This window comes from Telmatherina bonti (genome assembly GCF_933228915.1).
Source record: "Telmatherina bonti genome assembly, chromosome: 21".
Lineage (NCBI taxonomy): Eukaryota > Metazoa > Chordata > Actinopteri > Atheriniformes > Telmatherinidae > Telmatherina > Telmatherina bonti.
Genome location: NC_136630.1, coordinates 2,530,690 through 2,549,774, shown reverse-complemented (window position 1 = coordinate 2,549,774; position 19,085 = coordinate 2,530,690). Strand labels below are relative to the sequence as shown.

General features: G+C 47.1%; 1 protein-coding gene across 1 annotated transcript in view; it reads right to left on the bottom strand.

Moving 5' to 3' along the window:
- LOC306771819 (glutamate receptor ionotropic, delta-1-like) overlaps window positions 1-19,085 on the bottom strand; it is a gene marked incomplete at both ends in the record, with an annotated part of 685,025 nt that overhangs the window by 187,762 nt on the left and 478,178 nt on the right. The window contains 2 exons of the mRNA XM_079261138.1: window positions 3,930-4,049; window positions 11,619-11,780. Of these exons, the coding sequence (XP_079117264.1) occupies window positions 3,930-4,049; window positions 11,619-11,780 (282 nt within the window). The remainder of the gene's footprint in view (window positions 1-3,929; window positions 4,050-11,618; window positions 11,781-19,085) is intronic.

Below are 19,085 nucleotides of genomic sequence, written 5' to 3'. Positions count from 1 at the left end.
TGCAGCATTCCTGCATGCCCCAAGCTTTGCTTACTGGGAGACCTTAGTGACATCAACATGGACCCCAACAACACACACACTATCCTTGTGGCCCGATGTGTAGCAAAAAAAACTGTCCTGTTAAACTGGAAGTCCAAAAGAAGTCTAAGTATTAATCACTACAAAAATCTCCTGGTGGAACACAGAAGTGGGAGGGGGGGGGATGGTTGGGAATTGGTGGGGTAGGAATAGGGTCCATGGCGGAGGGGATCCTCCCGTCGGCAGCAGTCTTGGCGTTGCTGGTGGCGCCGGGCCCCGGACCTGGATGGATGTCTGGGTTGGAGCCGGGGACTCTCCGGCCCCTGGAGTGTTGGTGCTGGGCTGCCGGGGATGGGGGGACAACCGGGGTGCTGCCTCCTGCTCCACCTGGCGGGCCGGAGCTTGCCCTTCAGCCCTGGGGGTGTCCCGGTGAGGTGGGGGCACCTACTGCAGCCAGCTGAGGAGTTGGTCGCCCAGGGGAGGAGTCCTTCTCCCCTGGTTGTGCCCCTCCCCATGCCCCCCTCCTCTTCCGCCACCCGACATCATACATACAGCATATAGGGCACGGTGGGGGGGTGAAGTCGGTGGTCCCGGGAACCCTAAGGGGCATTTTCCGATGGACCCCGGCGACCACCTGCCCCACTAAATTTTAATTGCAACATAGACACCAATATACATTTAGGGTTTGGAGGGGACAGGCGCCTTGGCCATGGGGGGGGGGGGGGGCGGGGCAGGAGCTACAGCGGTGGACAGGACCCCTCCCATTGGGGTCTTTCTCCCCCCGATTTTACTCACAACTTAGACACTATTACATTTACACAAGCAGCACACACACTTAACACACACACACACACAGACACTCACAAAAACAAGGGAATGCTGGGGAGGGGGGGTCTGGCTGTCTGGCAGCAGCTGGTCCCACCCCCCCACGGCCACCCCTTTTTTTTACTTGCACTACAACCACGACCCACCCATGCACACACTACAGAGGCGGGCGGGTGGGGGGGGCAGGGGTCTTCCTATGTCCCCTCTTCATGGGGAGCACTCGGGGTGCGGGGGGCGGGCCTGGTGCTGGCCTGGGGGTTGGGGACGGGGCGCTGCGGGGGGCCCTCTGTCCTGGGCGATGCCTGGGCCGCATGGGGGGGGGGGGGGGGGGGGGGGCGGAAGGGTCTCTGGTTGGCTGCATAAGTGTGTGTGGGTGTGTGAATGTGGAGAGTTCAGGTCTGGGGCCTGCAGTCCTCCGGCTCCGGCTGTCGCTGGGGGGGGGGGGGGGGGGGGGATTGGGAGGGAGAGGGAGGATTGAATGGGAGGAGGTGTGTGGGAGGGAGGGGTGGGGTGGGGAGGGGGGGGGAGTGTTGGGGACAGTAGGGCTTGGGAGGGAGAGGGATGGGGAGGGTGCTGGAGAGGGGGGATAGGAAGCAGCGGGAGGGTTGTGGGGAGGGGTTGTTGGGGGGAGGGTCTACGGACGTGTCCTTGTCCTTGGGGATCCCGCCCCTGGTATCGTGGTGGCGCCGGCCTGCGATGGTTTTGCTCTGGGTGGGCGGGGCCAGCTGGGTCTTGGCCGGGGCTCTGCCGGGGGGAACGGGTGGTCCTGGGGCCTGTGGGCTGCCGGCTCTCTGTGCGGCCCGCGCTTCAGTACCCGCCGGGCCGGCGTGCCGTCGCCCTGTGCTACCCGGTGCCCCTGCCTCGTGGCGCCGGGTGGCGCCTGCCTGGAGGCTTCCACTGCTCTGGGCTCGGGGGACGGAGGCTCTCTCTGCTTTGCCTGCCCGGGCTCTGTGCGCGGTGGGCTTGCCGGGCCCTGGGGGCCTTGGGTTCCTCCCCTACACCTCGGGTCGTGGTCGTGCTCCCCTACAAGCACTCAGCTGATCTTTGATTGCATGATCACAGGTTGAACAGTCACACGTGCACGCCCACAAAGCGCTCATCTTCCCATCTGCTTCCTACTAAATGTTGCTGATGACTCTCTGTAGGTATGTTTAATAACGGTTGGTATTGGAATTGTTATTTTATTTATTCATTTACTTTTTTTACTTTTATTTTTCATTTTTTTGTCTGTTTTTGAATATTGTCACTATCCTACTTATGTCTTCTTGTATTTTTTCAGTACTTTATATTGTTTTGCAAATACTGTAACTTTAGCAGCTTAGACACGCCTTTCTTTTCTCTCTCTCTTTTTCCTCCTTTCATTTCCTCTTTTTTTCCTCTTTCCCTGCCAGGTGCAGCTCGGCCATATCAAGACTGACGATGATTGCAAAATGATAAAAGGAAAATAAATAAATAAATAAATAAAATAAAATAATTATAATAATAATAAAAATATTCAGATCATCAAGGGCAGCTATTTACATGAGATGTCTCCCTTGACAGAGCAAATCTGTCTGGCAAAAATATGGCACGCAGATTGTTGTTCTGTCTGCTGAGATGCTGGACAGGAAAAAAAAATAAAAAATAAAAAAATAAGACAACACGCCAGCGTGTTCACGTCCCGCTGAAAAACCAGACCAAGCAGCAGAGCCTGAACACAACATCGCCACGGTGACCTCATTCATATCAGAGAGTAGCGTGAACATGCAGCCGTCATGGAGAGGAAACATTAACCCATCCCCTGCCAGGAGCCGGCCCGGAAAACAGCCTGGAAGCAGTGGACCAACCTGACAACGTTAATCATGTCACTTCTCCAGGAATCAGGTCCTGATCTGCTTTTTGGTGCAAACAGGATCAAAATTTCAGCTTTTTTTTTCCCTTTAATCACTCACAATTTCACATCTTTTCAACTCTACCAGAGAAGAAGAAGAGAGGCAGAAGCAGAACGCGCTGAATAAAAAACACCTGAAGAAGTTAAGAGCAAAAATCAACTTGCTTTTCTTCTTCTGGTGTTTTTCTGAATGACTGTCTTCACAGCGGAGCATTACCGCTGCCAACCGCTGTCAGACGTCGAAGTGAACTCTGCCCCCAGCAGATGACCTGACCTGGTAACCATGGCAACGTGAAAGACACGTGGAAGTACGAGGACGGAGATGTTGGATACGGACGTCCATATTTACGTACGTAGCGGATTGGACCTTCGGACTGAACTCTGATATAAAATATTTGCTAGTTTTAAGCGAAGCGACTTTAAAATCTGAAAGTGCAAAAAGAAAAGAATTAGCAAAGCATGAAAATCCATGTTGATGCTTGTTTTTAGTCCATTTTACACCCTCATTATGCACTTTACGAAAAATAACCAATTTTATGAAAGTTTCTTTCATAAGAATGGTGACGTCATCAAATCAAATCACAATGAAAGGAATAAATAAATAAAACTTCCATGTTCTGATGAGTGAGAGGGAAAAATATCCATCTGGAAAGTTTATCTGGGAGTTTTTGGGGATTTATTCCTGCAAATGTGGACATTTTAAACCCCAAAGTTCCTACTAAACATCTTTCCCACAAAGTGCAGGAAAAAAGATCCTGATGAGCTACAAGGGTTCATGGTTCTGTCAGACACTTTGCAGGAGATGTTTCTCAGACCGGAGCTCCACATTTAACACCTCCAGCCTTCTGAAAGTTTTATGAGCGTCTTCGGACGGAGAGCAGAAATGCTGAGTTCAGGTTCCCTGGTGATTCCCGGCTGGGAGTGGCACGCATGGCTGGCCCCTTCAGTTGAGCTGAGCCGACATGATGACTGATGACATCCCAGCACAGCGACAACAACAACAGCCGCCTGCGGCGCTCCTCTGTGCACGACAAGGCAGCGCTGTCAGGCCGACGCTGACACAAACCGAGACGGACAGAGTTGCGTTTGTGGTTCTAAACTTTCAGTTCAAGTTTTCCCCAAACAGGTCAGCAAACGCCACCAAGCACACGAATACCAGTCCTCGCTCACGCCGATGGATCTGGTCATGTTTTTATCCTGTAGGCGGGGAACTCACCCTCTTGATGTCCTTCCCGAAGGTCTCGCTGAAGCTGGAGCCGAGGATCTCGAACTGGACGTGCGAGTTGGAGCCGCTGTCCTTAAAGTCCATCGTACCCGTCAGACCTGTGATGTTGCCCTGAAACAGAGACAGACGTGTTAAAAACACGCCAAAGGGTCAACATGTTCACCGCCTTCTGCTCCCGTTTCAGTCTGAAACACGGGAACTTCTTTCGATTTAACAGGAACATCTAAAACTCGGCTTCACACCTGAAGAGCATCAGGAAACTGACGCCACTCCCTCTGCGCCAAACTCCACCTCCTTCTGTGATAAATAACCACAAGACGATCTCAGCTCTGTATTTTATCCATTTCCTCCAGATCTTTTCACATCAGCAGAAACATCGCTGCGACTGAAGAACTGATCTGCAGCCTCCACAAGAAGCCACAAGAAGGACTCCAGTAGTTCCTGTGTGACTTTACCAGCAGATGATGCCGTCATCTCTTCTTCTACTGGAACATTCAGAACCTGCAGACTGCTTCCAGTCCTTTTAACGCTGATTTCCGACATCCAGCCAGGGTTCAGCTGGACCCGATCCCAGCTGGACCCGATCCCAGCTGGACCCGGTCCCAGCTGGACCCGATCCCAGCTGGACCCGGTCCCAGCTGGACCCGATCCCAGCTGGACCCGGTCCACCCAACAGACGTTAAGTCCCAGTCTGACACTTACACACTGGAACCCGTCTGTCCACCGTCTCGTTACGCAGTCCCCTTCAGCCGGACCAGGTTCTTCTTTAACCAGAACCTGGTCCCATTTAACCGGTCCCATCGGGCCAGAACCAGTCCCACCGGGCCAAAGCCAGTCCCATCGGGCCAGAACCGGTCCCATCGGGCCAGAACCGGTCCCATCGGGCCAAAGCCAGTCCCATCGGGCCAGAACCGGTCCCATCGGGCCAGAACCGGTCCCATCGGGCCAGAACCGGTCCCATCGGGCCAAAGCCAGTCCCATCGGGCCAGAACCGGTCCCATCGGGCCAAAGCCGGTCCCATCGGGCCAGAGCCGGTCCCATCGGGCCAGAGCCACGAACACCATAAAGATCAGCGATTGATTTATTTATCATCCAATATGGAGAATAAAGAAGCTTTACATCAGACTTCTCTCTTGTTCTTCATCACTTCGGCCTCACTTCAGTTCAACCCTAAAAACTTTTCTTTTACTGTTTTGTCTCATTTATTTACTGAAATCAATCCTTCAGATTCCTGAATTTCATCTGTTTGAACTCCTTTTTCTAATCTCTATGTCATATTTAATAAATTTGTTTTTTCCTCAGAGGTGAACCTGAATATTGTTGAAAGACTAAACCCTCCTAATCAATCTAAATTAAAACAGATGAGTTCAGATTTTGTGTAAATGATTTAAATGAAAGAGGCTTCCAACACTGAGGAGAGGATGCAGAGGAGACCGGGGGGGACGGGAATAAACAACCCTTGTTAACTGAAGATAAATCAAACATGAAAGCTCGGACCCTGACGTGAATCTAAATTGCATCGTGCAACCTGAGTCTTGTTCTCTCATGTCTAATTGGTAAAAGATGCATTTCAGCCTTGCTGATGAGTCCCTGAGAGCGCCAGTTGCTGTCTTTTATTAAAAAAACAAGAGTTTGTGTCTGACATGGAGCAGAGAAAACACCACAAAGCTCATTACTCATCTTTCCTGCATTCTGTCTGCTGTTTAATAAACTCAGAAGTGCTGTGCAACACTGATGAGAACATTTCAGACAGCAGCGAATCTAATGGCACTGAAGGAAAAACTTGGAAGGCCAGTTAATGAGTCTCACCTCTGCAGTGATGTGGGATTAATCTGACATGTTTTCTCGCAGCTGAGACGCAGATTCACTCACATGTTGCACTGATAGAGAACCAGATCAGTAACTAGTGCTGCATTCAGGTGCTGGAAAATTAGCCTAAAAGTCTGGGTGGAACGAGTTCCACCTTGTTTTCCCTCAAGAACTTCCTTAATTCTTGGTGTTGGAGACATTACCCTTTAACTTTCCTCCATATTTACATAAAGCTTAACATAGTAACTGCTCATCACCATGAGAACCTCCCGTTCCACCTCATCACCATGAGAATCTCCCGTTCCACCTCATCACCATGAGAATCTCCCGTTCCACCTCATCACCATGAGAATCTCCCGTTCCACCTCATCACCATGAGAATCTCACGTTCCACCTCATCACCATGAGAATCTCCCGTTCCACCACATCACAATGAGAATCTCCCGTTCCACCTCATCACCATGAGAATCTCCCGTTCCACCTCATCATGATGAGAATCTCCCGTTCCACCTCATCATGATGAGAATCTCCCGTTCCACCTCATCATGATGAGAATCTCCCGTTCCACCTCATCACCATGAGAATCTCACGTTCCACCACATCACAATGAGAATCTCCCGTTCCACCTCATCATGATGAGAACCTCCCGTTCCACCTCATCACCAAGAGAATCTCCCGTTCCACCTCATCATGATGAGAACCTCCCGTTCCACCTCATCACCATGAGAATCTCCCGTTCCACCTCATCACCATGACAATCTCCCGTTCCACCTCATCACCATGAGAATCTCCCGTTCCACCTCATCACCATGAGAATCTCACGTTCCACCACATCACAATGAGAATCTCCCGTTCCACCTCATCATGATGAGAACCTCCCGTTCCACCTCATCACCATGAGAATCTCCCGTTCCACCTCATCACCATGACAATCTCCCGTTCCACCTCATCACCATGAGAACCTCCCGTTCCACCTCATCACCAAGAGAACCTCCCGTTCCACCTCATCACCATGAGAATCTCTCGTTCCACCTCATTACCATGAGAATCATCCATTCCACCTCATCATGATGAGAATCTCCCGTTCCACCTCATCATGATGAGAATCTCCCGTTCCACCTCATAACCATGAGAATCTCCCGTTCCACCTCATAACCATGAGAACCTCCCGTTCCACCTCATCACCATGAGAATCTCTCGTTCCACCTCATCACCATGAGAATCTCCCGTTCCACCTCATAACCATGAGAACCTCCCGTTCCACCTCATCACCATGAGAACCTCCCGTTCCACCGCATCACAATGAGAATCTCCCGTTCCACCTCATCATGATGAGAATCTCCCGTTCCACCTCATAACCATGAGAATCTCCCGTTCCACCTCATCACAATGAGAATCTTCCGTTCCACCTCATCACCATGAGAATCTTCCGTTCCACCTCATCACCATGAGAATCTCCGGTTCCACCGCATCACAATGAGAATCTCCCGTTCCACCTCATCACCATGAGAATCTCCGGTTCCACCTCATCACTATGAGAATCTCCGGTTCCACCTCATCACTATGAGAATCTCCCGTTCCACCTCATCATCATGAGAATCTTCTGTTCCACTTCATAACCATGAGAATCTCCCGTTCCACCTCATCATGATGAGAATCTCCCGTTCCACCTCATAACCATGAGAATCTCCCGTTCCACCTCATAACCATGAGAACCTCCCGTTCCACCTCATCACCATGAGAACCTCCCGTTCCACCGCATCACAATGAGAATCTCCCGTTCCACCTCATCATGATGAGAATCTCCCGTTCCACCTCATAACCATGAGAATCTCCCGTTCCACCTCATCACCATGAGAATCTTCCGTTCCACCTCATCACCATGAGAATCTTCCGTTCCACCTCATCACCATGAGAATCTCCGGTTCCACCTCATCACTATGAGAATCTTCCGTTCCACCTCATCATCATGAGAATCTCCCGTTCCACCTCATCACCATGAGAATCTCCGGTTCCACCTCATCACCATGAGAATCTTCCGTTCCACCTCATCACCATGAGAATCTCCGGTTCCACCTCATCACTATGAGAATCTCCCGTTCCACCTCATCATCATGAGAATCTTCTGTTCCACTTCATAACCATGAGAATCTCCCGTTCCACCTCATCATGATGAGAATCTCCCGTTCCACCTCATAACCATGAGAATCTCCCGTTCCACCTCATAACCATGAGAACCTCCCGTTCCACCTCATCACCATGAGAATCTCTCGTTCCACCTCATCACCATGAGAACCTCCCGTTCCACCTCATCACCATGAGAATCTCTCGTTCCACCTCATTACCATGAGAATCTTCTGTTCCACTTCATAACCATGAGAATCTCCCGTTCCACCTCATCATGATGAGAATCTCCCGTTCCACCACATCACAATGAGAATCTCCCGTTCCACCACATCACAATGAGAATCTCACGTTCCATCTCATCATGATGAGAATCTCCCGTTCCACCACATCACCATGAGAATCTCTCGTTCCACCTCATTACCATGAGAATCTTCTGTTCCACTTCATAACCATGAGAATCTCCCGTTCCATCTCATCATGATGAGAATCTCCCGTTCCATCTCATCATGATGAGAATCTCCCGTTCCACCTCATCACAATGAGAATCTCCCGTTCCACCTCATCACCATGAGAATCTCCTGTTCCACTTCATAACCATGAGAATCTCCCGTTCCACCTCATCACCATGAGAATCTTCCGTTCCACCACATCACAATGAGAATCTCACGTTCCACCTCATCATGATGAGAATCTCCCGTTCCACCTCATCACAATGAGAATCTCCCGTTCCACCTCATCACCATGAGAATCTCCTGTTCCACTTCATAACCATGAGAATCTTCCGTTCCACCTCATCACCATGAGAATCTTCCGTTCCACCTCATCACCATGAGAATCTCCGGTTCCACCTCATCACTATGAGAATCTCCCGTTCCACCTCATCACAATGAGAATCTCCCGTTCCACCTCATCACCATGAGAATCTCCCGTTCCACCTCATCACCATGAGAATCTCCCGTTCCACCTCATCATGATGAGAATCTCCCGTTCCACCTCATCACCATGAGAATCTCCCGTTCCACCTCATCACCATGAGAATCTCCCGTTCCACCTCATCACCATGAGAATCTTCCATTCCATGTCATCACCATGAGAATCTTCCGTTCCACCTCATCACCATGAGAATCTCCCGTTCCACCACATCACAATGAGAATCTCCGGTTCCACCTCATCACCATGAGAATCTCCCGTTCCACCTCAATACCATGAGAATCTCCCGTTCCACCACATCACAATGAGAATCTCCGGTTCCACCTCATAGCCATGAGAATCTTCCATTCCACCTCATCACCATGAGAATCTTCCGTTCCACCTCATCACCATGAGAATCTCCCGTTCCACCTCATCACCATGAGAATCTCCCGTTCCACCTCATCACCATGAGAATCTTCCATTCCACCTCATCACCATGAGAATCTCCCATTCCACCTCATCACCATGAGAATCTTCCGTTCCACCTCATCACCATGAGAATCTCCCGTTCCACCTCATCACCATGAGAATCTCCCGTTCCACCTCATAGCCATGAGAATCTTCCATTCCACCTCATCACCATGAGAATCTTCCGTTCCACCTCATCACCATGAGAATCTCCCGTTCCACCTCATCACCATGAGAATCTTCCGTTCCACCTCATCACCATGAGAATCTCCCGTTCCACCTCATCACCATGAGAATCTCCCGTTCCACCTCATCACCATGAGAATCTCCCGTTCCACCTCATCACCATGAGAACCTCCCGTTCCACCTCATCACCATGAGAATCTCCCGTTCCACCACATCACAATGAGAATCTCCGGTTCCACCTCATCACCATGAGAATCTCCCGTTCCACCACATCACAATGAGAATCTCCGGTTCCACCTCATCACCATGAGAATCTCCCGTTCCACCACATCACAATGAGAATCTCCGGTTCCACCTCATAGCCATGAGAATCTCACGTTCCACCTCATCATGATGAGAATCTCCCGTTCCACCAAAGCTGCTCTGCTGGATGTAGATCTGGTGACTGTGGAGCCGTTGGAGGACAGTGAACTCACCGTCATGGTGGAGATGATGTGAGCTTTGTGATATGGTGCATCATCCTGCTGGAAGTTTCCATCAGCAGATTTTACACTGGGCTCAAACAAAGCAGGAATAGCTTCTCGTTCAGAGCAGGAGATTTTTGATATAACAAAGATTATAGGGATTTTAGTGAAGAGGTGTTCCGGTGGTTCTACCTTCTGCCTGCAATTTTTATGAGAAACACGTTTACTAGAAAAAACTATCTACATCAGAACAAAATAAAACTAGTTTGTGGTAAACGTTTTATGTGATGACAAACAGAACATATTTATTCAGTCATATTCAATTCAATTCAATTCAACTTTATTTGTACATTGCCTCTTCACAGCAATGTTGTCACAGGGCACTTTACATACACAAATCAACATACACATCATCTCGAGCCAATTCATACATATCCTATAACAGAAACCAACTGATTGCATCAAGTTATATTTAGTGTCCCAGTTCCCCCAGTTTTCCCAGTCGGCCTGCAGGAGGCCTCGGTGTCAGATGTGGATTTCTGCACACACAACTCGATCCAACTGTCTTATAAATCATTTCCAGGACTGTTTCTAGAGTGCAGCGTGTCTTCTGGAGTCCTGTTCGGTTGTTTTTGTTTGTTTGTGTTTATTAAATAAAGTGTACAGCTACGGCTGAGCCAGAAATGTCGTCCAGTAAAACTGGTCTTACTGGGCAGAAAATGGTGATTTTCAACGGCTAACTACTTCCAAAGCTAAATGGGAAATGTAGCTGTTTTAGTAAATACAGCTTAATGTCGGTGGATTAACGTTTTGGAGGCAAAACAGTTAAAGTAAGACAGAATACGTAACGATGTTTTCCAAACGTCATGCATAAATTCTGCCTTCTTTTGACTCTGGTTGAGTGAATCTTGGTCATAGCGAGATGAAACTGGTATGTGTGGAATCTGTGGGATGTGTGCTTTCAGTAGACGTGTTTGTTTCCATGATGCTGGGTGGACACGTATTTACGTATTTCTGCGGACTTTGTTTACTTGGTGTTATAATTGTTAAAAGTCTGTCTGTGTTTGGAGGTTAATGTAATGAGTTTTATCTAAGAGTGTGGACGTTCTGTGGATACCACACGTCTATTATTGTATTATTAAATGAAGTTACACCTGTGAAAACATGATGTTTACTCTCACAACCCGCTGGGGTGGAAGAGGTTAATAAGGAAGGAGTCGCACTGTGACGGCGTGATGCCGTTATGGAGCTGGTGCATCCATGATGATCCGACTGATACTCCACCTCTCAGGTCATGGTCCGGTTGGCTGTAGGAACACATCGTTACAGTTAACCATCCTGACCTGACGTTGGAAACAGGACTAAAGGGATGGACATGGTCCACACTCAGGTAGGCTGTGGTGGTCAAACCAGGCAAAGTTGGTACTAAGGGGCCAAAGTGGGCCAAGAAAATCCCTCCCACCATTCCACCAGCAGCCTGAAGCTGCTGGATGGATCCATGTTTTCATGATGTTTCCAGCAGATTCTGATCCGACCATGTGAACATGGTGCTGAACAGACAAATGACATCTTTCCAGCTCAGCTCACTTTGTGGCCCAGCGACCAAAATGAACACGGCCAATGAAACTAACTGCTTAATCTCTGATTCCTCTGAGGCCTCTAACAGAAACGTTGCATTTGTCACATCCGTTGCGCTACATGTTTGCTGTTTTACCTTCTGGATGGTCTCCAGCATCGACCAGCCTCCGTTCCACGGCTTGGTGGACTTCCTGATGCAGTTTAGGCTGGCCATGCTGTGCCACTTCCTGTCCTCCAGCTTCCTGTAGAAGGCGTTGGCTAGCATTAGCACGCTGTCGTACAGGTAGAGGTTGGACACCTGGAGAGACGGAAGGCGAAATAGTTTAACACTTCAACAAGACTGCTCAGACTTTGCAAAAGCATCGTAATCACCAGGATGAAACCGGCACAATGTGCCAAATATTCTCACATTCATCAGGACACAATAAAGAGTCTGGGACGGAATAATTAGCGCTAAAAACAGCTTACTCATTCCTGTCAAACAATGCAAGCTGTTTTTTTCTGTCAGCTCTTATGAAAGGTCACCCTGACGGCAAACAGAAACAGATGTTACTTTGGAGTAGTTACTATGAAGAAGGGATAAAGTGCCCTGATGTGGCTGGAACGAAGGTGTATGAACATCGCTGACCCAAAAAACACGATCTGTATTTAGAAGTTTTTATCATTCACTGTTTATTTTAAGCTTTATTCACCATTTGGTTTTAAAACTCAACTGCTTTGTTAACTTAAGGTAGTGTGGTAATTCAGAAAGTGCAGTAATGTGATACTTCCGTACGACCACATAGACGGGTCTGAGATTGGGACACGTGTGTTAAATACGCCCTGCATGGAGAGAGAAAGGAGAGAGGCAGCTGACTCCAGTCACCATTCCATGTAATCTGTTGACTTTTGTGCTACCTAAAATAAATCGATCATCTTTAAGAACGTCATAGTGAGCCTCATTCCTGCCTCTGCTTCTGCCCAGAGGGAGAAAAGAGGACGCTGCCTCAATCCCTCCTCACGGCTTGCTGGCAAGCGAGGGGTTGCTCGCCTCGCACTCGACTGACAGAAGCCCTTCTGACGATCATATGTAATTCATGTCATAAATACCGACTGTAGTAAAACTACCACACTAGTTTTAAGTTAATCCAGTTTCCTGCTTAGGTTTAGGAACAAACCTGCTTCTTAAGTCTGTTCATTTAAACTACCGAGGATGTAAAGATTTACCTCATTTTACAACTTTAGAATAACAGACCTTAATGTGTTTTGAAACAACATGGAGAATTTGAAAGAGAAAAACAATAAATGAACAAAACCAAATTATGATATGATATAAACAATTTAATGTTACTGTATCGCAGATCTCTTCTGGGTTTTTTTTTGTTTTATCTGGTTCTGTTTATTTAATGTCCCTTTATTTCTTTCTGTTTTTGTTGACGTTTAGTTGTTAACTTCTGAATCTTTCAGTCAACTGTAGTCAAGAGAAAAATATAAACAATAAAACATTCATATTAAATTTATTTATACATTTATTTATATTGTAGCTAGCTTATGCCTTTGTTAAATAGCATTATGAAAATATTTCAGCACGTAGTTTTAATGTTTTACAGTGATCTGTATCGTAACAATATCTCTGTCCTTTGTAACAAACCAAACTGAGAAAAATCAGGTAAAACTTGGTGAATTATTGTTGTGGTTGGACCTACACCTTACAGATAAATGCATGGAGACCCATCCAAGATGGCGGCGCGATAAGCTTGTATAAGCAGCGTGATACTATGAAGTGTCTACGTATATCTGGTCTATGGTCTTCCTCTACCGCCTCTTCTTCTCTGGTTGTGTGTCAAATAAACAACTCAGCACCACCGCCAGTGGTCTCCGGTGGTATTGCTCTTTTTTCTGCACGAAGCGATAGATAACTAAGGTGCCTAAAAACGGAAAAAATAATGTTCGAAACCGGCACGGAGGGATGAAACTTCCATCCATCTGCACGTCGGTCCATCTGCGCGTCTTCTGCATCCAGCAGAAATAGACCCTAAATGTGTAAAAAGGTTTGCAAGATCTATGCGACCAGATGTCTGACACACACTCGCAGCTGGATGGTGTCGAGATGACAGTCGGCTTGCAGCCGGAACGCATGATGCTGCAGAGGAAACACGTTGTGACAAACGAACACACACACCATCATGCTGAAGCAGGGACCAAATGCAGGGTGACAAAAGAGCATCACTCTGTCCGGATAAGTAGAGCTGACTGGCAGGACGGCCAAAACAGCAGCCTCCCGAGGCCATCACACACACACACACACACACACACACACACACACACACACACACACACACACCACCATGTCCTCTTTTGTCATGGTGTAGCTAAACATGAAGAGACCGATTTTACATGACAGAGGTCAAAACAAGCAAGAGGAAAAGTTTCCTGCAGGTTGAAAATAATGATGAAACACATTAAAACCCACAAAGAAAGCAGGAAGAACCTCACAGGAATCAGCTGATCACCTCTAATCCATGTGGCAGAACTTCATATCCGTTGAGTTTAAGTCAAGTGCGTTGAAGCTTGGAAACACTGACAACCTGTCACAAGTAGGTGGTAGTGGACTCAAATGCAGGACTGGAGGCAGGAAGGTTGAATTTAGACGTTTATTCCATAAACCTGACACATGAACGCAGGAAGTTAACAAAATGAACCAGCAAAGAAGAACAGAAATCAGGAGGTATAAATCCACAGGAACTAAACCAGACCAGGTGAACCCATGAACTAAACCAGACCAGGTGAACCCATGAACTAAACCAGACCAGGTGAACCCATGAACTAAACCAGACCAGGTGAACTCATGAACTAAACCAGACCAGGTGAACTACTGAACTAAACCAGACCAGGTGAAATAATGAACTAAAACAGACCAGGTGAACCCATGAACTAAACTAGACCAGGTGAACCCATGAACTAAACCAGACCAGGTGAACTCATGAACTAAACCAGACCAGGTGAACTACTGAACTAAACCAGACCAGGTGAACCCATGAACTAAACCAGACCAGGTGAACCCATGAACTAAACCAGACCAGGTGAACCCATGAACTAAACTAGACCAGGTTAACTAATGAACTAAACCAGACCAGGTGAACTCATGAACTAAACCAGACCAGGTGAACCCATGAACTAAACCAGACCAGGTGAACTAATGAACTAAAACAGACCAGGTGAACTCATGAACTAAACCAGACCAGGTGAACTCATGAACTAAACTAGACCAGGTGAACCCATGAACTAAACCAGACCAGGTGAACCCATGAACTAAACTAGACCAGGTTAACTGATGAACTAAACCAGACCAGGTGAACTGATGAACTAAACCAGACCAGGTGAACTGATGAACTAAACCAGACCAGGTGAACCGATGAACTAAACCAGACCAGGTGAACTAATGAACTAAACCAGACCAGGTGAACCCATGACCTAAACCAGACCAGGTGAACTCATGAACTAAACCAGACCAGGTGAACCGATGAACTAAATCAGACCAGGTAAACCGATGAACTAAACCAGACCAGGTGAACCCATGAACTAAACCAGACCAGGTGAACCCATGAACTAAACTAGACCAGGTTAACTAATGAACTAAACCAGACCAGGTGAACTCATGAACTAAACCAGACCAGGTGAACCCATGAACTAAACCAGACCAGGTGAACTAATGAACTAAAACAGACCAGGTGAACTCATGAACTAAACCAGACCAGGTGAACTCATGAACTAAACTAGACCAGGTGAACCCATGAACTAAACCAGACCAGGTGAACCCATGAACTAAACTAGACCAGGTTAACTGATGAACTAAACCAGACCAGGTGAACTGATGAACTAAACCAGACCAGGTGAACTGATGAACTAAACCAGACCAGGTGAACTAATGAACTAAACCAGACCAGGTGAACCGATGAACTAAACCAGACCAGGTGAACTAATGAACTAAACCAGACCAGGTGAACCCATGACCTAAACCAGACCAGGTGAACTCATGAACTAAACCAGACCAGGTGAACCCATGAACTAAATCAGACCAGGTAAACCGATGAACTAACCCAGACCAGGTGAACCCATGAACTAAATCAGACCAGGTGAACCCATGAACTAAACCAGACCAGGTGAACTAATGAAATAAACCAGACCAGGTGAACTAATGAACTAAAACAGACCAGGTGAACTCATGAACTAAACCAGACCAGGTGAACCCATGAACTAAACTAGACCAGGTGAACCCATGAACTAAACCAGACCAGGTGAACTCATGAACTAAACCAGACCAGGTGAACTAATGAACTAAACAAAACTAGGTGAACTCATGAACTAAACCAGACAAGGTGAACCCATGACCTAAACCAGACCAGGTGAACCCATGAACTAAACCAGACCAGGTGAACCGATGAACTAAACCAGACCAGGTGAACCGATGAACTAAACCAGACCAGGTGAACCCATGAACTAAACCAGACCAGGTGAACCCATGAACTAAACCAGACCAGGTAAACTAATGAACTAAACCAGACCAGGTGAACCCATGAACTAAACCAGACCAGGTAAACTAATGAACTAAACCAGACCAGGTAAACTAATGAACTAAACCAGACCAGGTGAACCAATGAACTAAACCAGACCAGGTGAACCCATGAACTAAATCAGACCAGGTAAACCGATGAACTAACCCAGACCAGGTGAACCCATGAACTAACCCAGACCAGGTGAACTCATGAACTAAACCAGACCAGGTGAACCCATGAACTAAATCAGACCAGGTAAACCGATGAACTAACCCAGACCAGGTGAACCCATGAACTAACCCAGACCAGGTGAACCCATGAACTAAACCAGACCAGGTGAACTAATGAACTAAACCAGACCAGGTGAACTAATGAACTAAAACAGACCAGGTGAACTCATGAACTAAACCAGACCAGGTGAACCCATGAACTAAACTAGACCAGGTGAACCCATGAACTAAACCAGACCAGGTGAACTCATGAACTAAACCAGACCAGGTGAACTAATGAACTAAACAAAACTAGGTGAACTCATGAACTAAACCAGACCAGGTGAACTAATGAACTAAACCAGACCAGGTGAACCCATGACCTAAACCAGACCAGGTGAACCCATGAACTAAACCAGACCAGGTGAACTCATGAACTAAACCAGACCAGGTGAACCGATGAACTAAACCAGACCAGGTGAACCGATGAACTAAACCAGACCAGGTGAACCCATGAACTAAACCAGACCTGGTAAACTAATGAACTAAACCAGACCAGGTGAACCCATGAACTAAACCAGACCAGGTGAACTCATGAACTAAACCAGACCAGGTGAACCCATGAACTAAACCAGACCAGGTGAACTCATGAACTAAACCAGACCAGGTGAACCCATGAACTAAACCAGACCAGGTGAACTGATGAACTAAACCAGACCAGGTGAACTAATGAACTAAACCAGACCAGGTGAACCCATGAACTAAACCAGACCAGGTGAACCCATGAACTAAACTAGACCAGGTTAACTGATGAACTAAACCAGACCAGGTGAACTGATGAACTAAACCAGACCAGGTGAACTGATGAACTAAACCAGAAGAGGTGTACCGATGAACTAAACCAGACCAGGTGAACCGATGACCTAAACCAGACCAGGTGAACCCATGAACTAAACCAGACCAGGTGAACTAATGAACTAAACCAGACCAGGTGAACCCATGACCTAAACCAGAACAGGTGAACTCATGAACTAAACCAGACCAGGTGAACCGATGAACTAAATCAGACCAGGTGAACCGATGAACTAAACCAGACCAGGTGAACTAATGAACTAAACCAGACCAGGTGAACTAATGAACTAAACCAGACCAGGTGAACCCATGACCTAAACCAGACCAGGTGAACCCATGAACTAAACCAGACCAGGTGAACTCATGAACTAAACCAGACAAGGTGAACTAATGAACTAAACTAGACCAGGTGAACTGATGAACTAAACCAGACCAGGTGAACTAATGAACTAAACCAGACCAGGTAAACTAATGAACTAAACCAGACCAGGTGAACCCATGAACTAAACCAGACCAGGTGAACCCATGAACTAAACTAGACCAGGTGAACCCATGAACTAAACCAGACCAGGTGAACTGATGAACTAAACCAGACCAGGTGAACTACTGAACTAAACCAGACCAGGTGAACCCATGAACTAAACCAGACCAGGTGAACCCATGAACTAAACTAGACCAGGTGAACCCATGAACTAAACCAGACCAGGTGAACTAATGAACTAAACCAGACAAGGTGTACCGATGAACTAAACCAGACCAGGTGAACTGATGAACTAAACCAGACCAGGTGAACTACTGAACTAAACCAGACCAGGTGAACCCATGAACTAAACCAGACCAGGTGAACCCATGAACTAAACTAGACCAGGTGAACCCATGAACTAAACTAGACCAGGTTAACTGATGAACTAAACCAGACAAGGTGTACCGATGAACTAAACCAGACCAGGTGAACCGATGACCTAAACCAGACCAGGTGAACCCATGAACTAAACCAGACCAGGTGAACTAATGAACTAAACCAGACCAGGTGAACCCATGACCTAAACCAGACCAGGTGAAATAATGAACTAAAACAGACCAGGTGAACTCATGAACTAAACCAGACAAGGTGAACCCATGAACTAAACTAGACCAGGTTAACTGATGAACGAAACCAGACCAGGTGAACCCATGACCTAAACCAGACCAGGTGAACTCATGAACTAAACCAGACCAGGTGAACCGATGAACTAAATCAGACCAGGTGAACCCATGACCTAAACCAGACCAGGTGAACTCATGAACTAAACCAGACCAGGTGAAATAATGAACTAAAACAGACCAGGTGAACTCATGAACTAAACCAGACAAGGTGAACCCATGAACTAAACTAGACCAGGTTAACTGATGAACTAAACCAGACCAGGTGAACTGATGAACTAAACCAGACAAGGTGTACCGATGAACTAAACCAGACCAGGTGAACCGATGACCTAAACCAGACCAGGTGAACCCATGAACTAAACCAGACCAGGTGAACTAATGAACTAAACCAGACCAGGTGAACCCATGACCTAAACCAGACCAGGTGAACCCATGAACTAAACCAGACCAGGTGAACTAATGAACTAAACCAGACCAGGTGAAATAATGAGCTAAAACAGACCAGGTGAACTCATGAACTAAACCAGACCAGGTGAACCCATGAACTAAACCAGACCAGGTGAACTCATGAACTAAACCAGACCAGGTGAACTACTGAACTAAACCAGACCAGGTGAAATAATGAACTAAAACAGACCAGGTGAACCCATGAACTAAACCAGACCAGGTGAACTCATGAACTAAACCAGACCAGGTGAACTAATGAACTAAACCAGACCAGGTGAACCGATGAACTAAACCAGACCAGGTGAACTCATGAACTAAACCAGACCAGGTGAACCGATGAACTAAATCAGACCAGGTGAACCCATGACCTAAACCAGACCAGGTGAACTCATGAACTAAACCAGACCAGGTGAA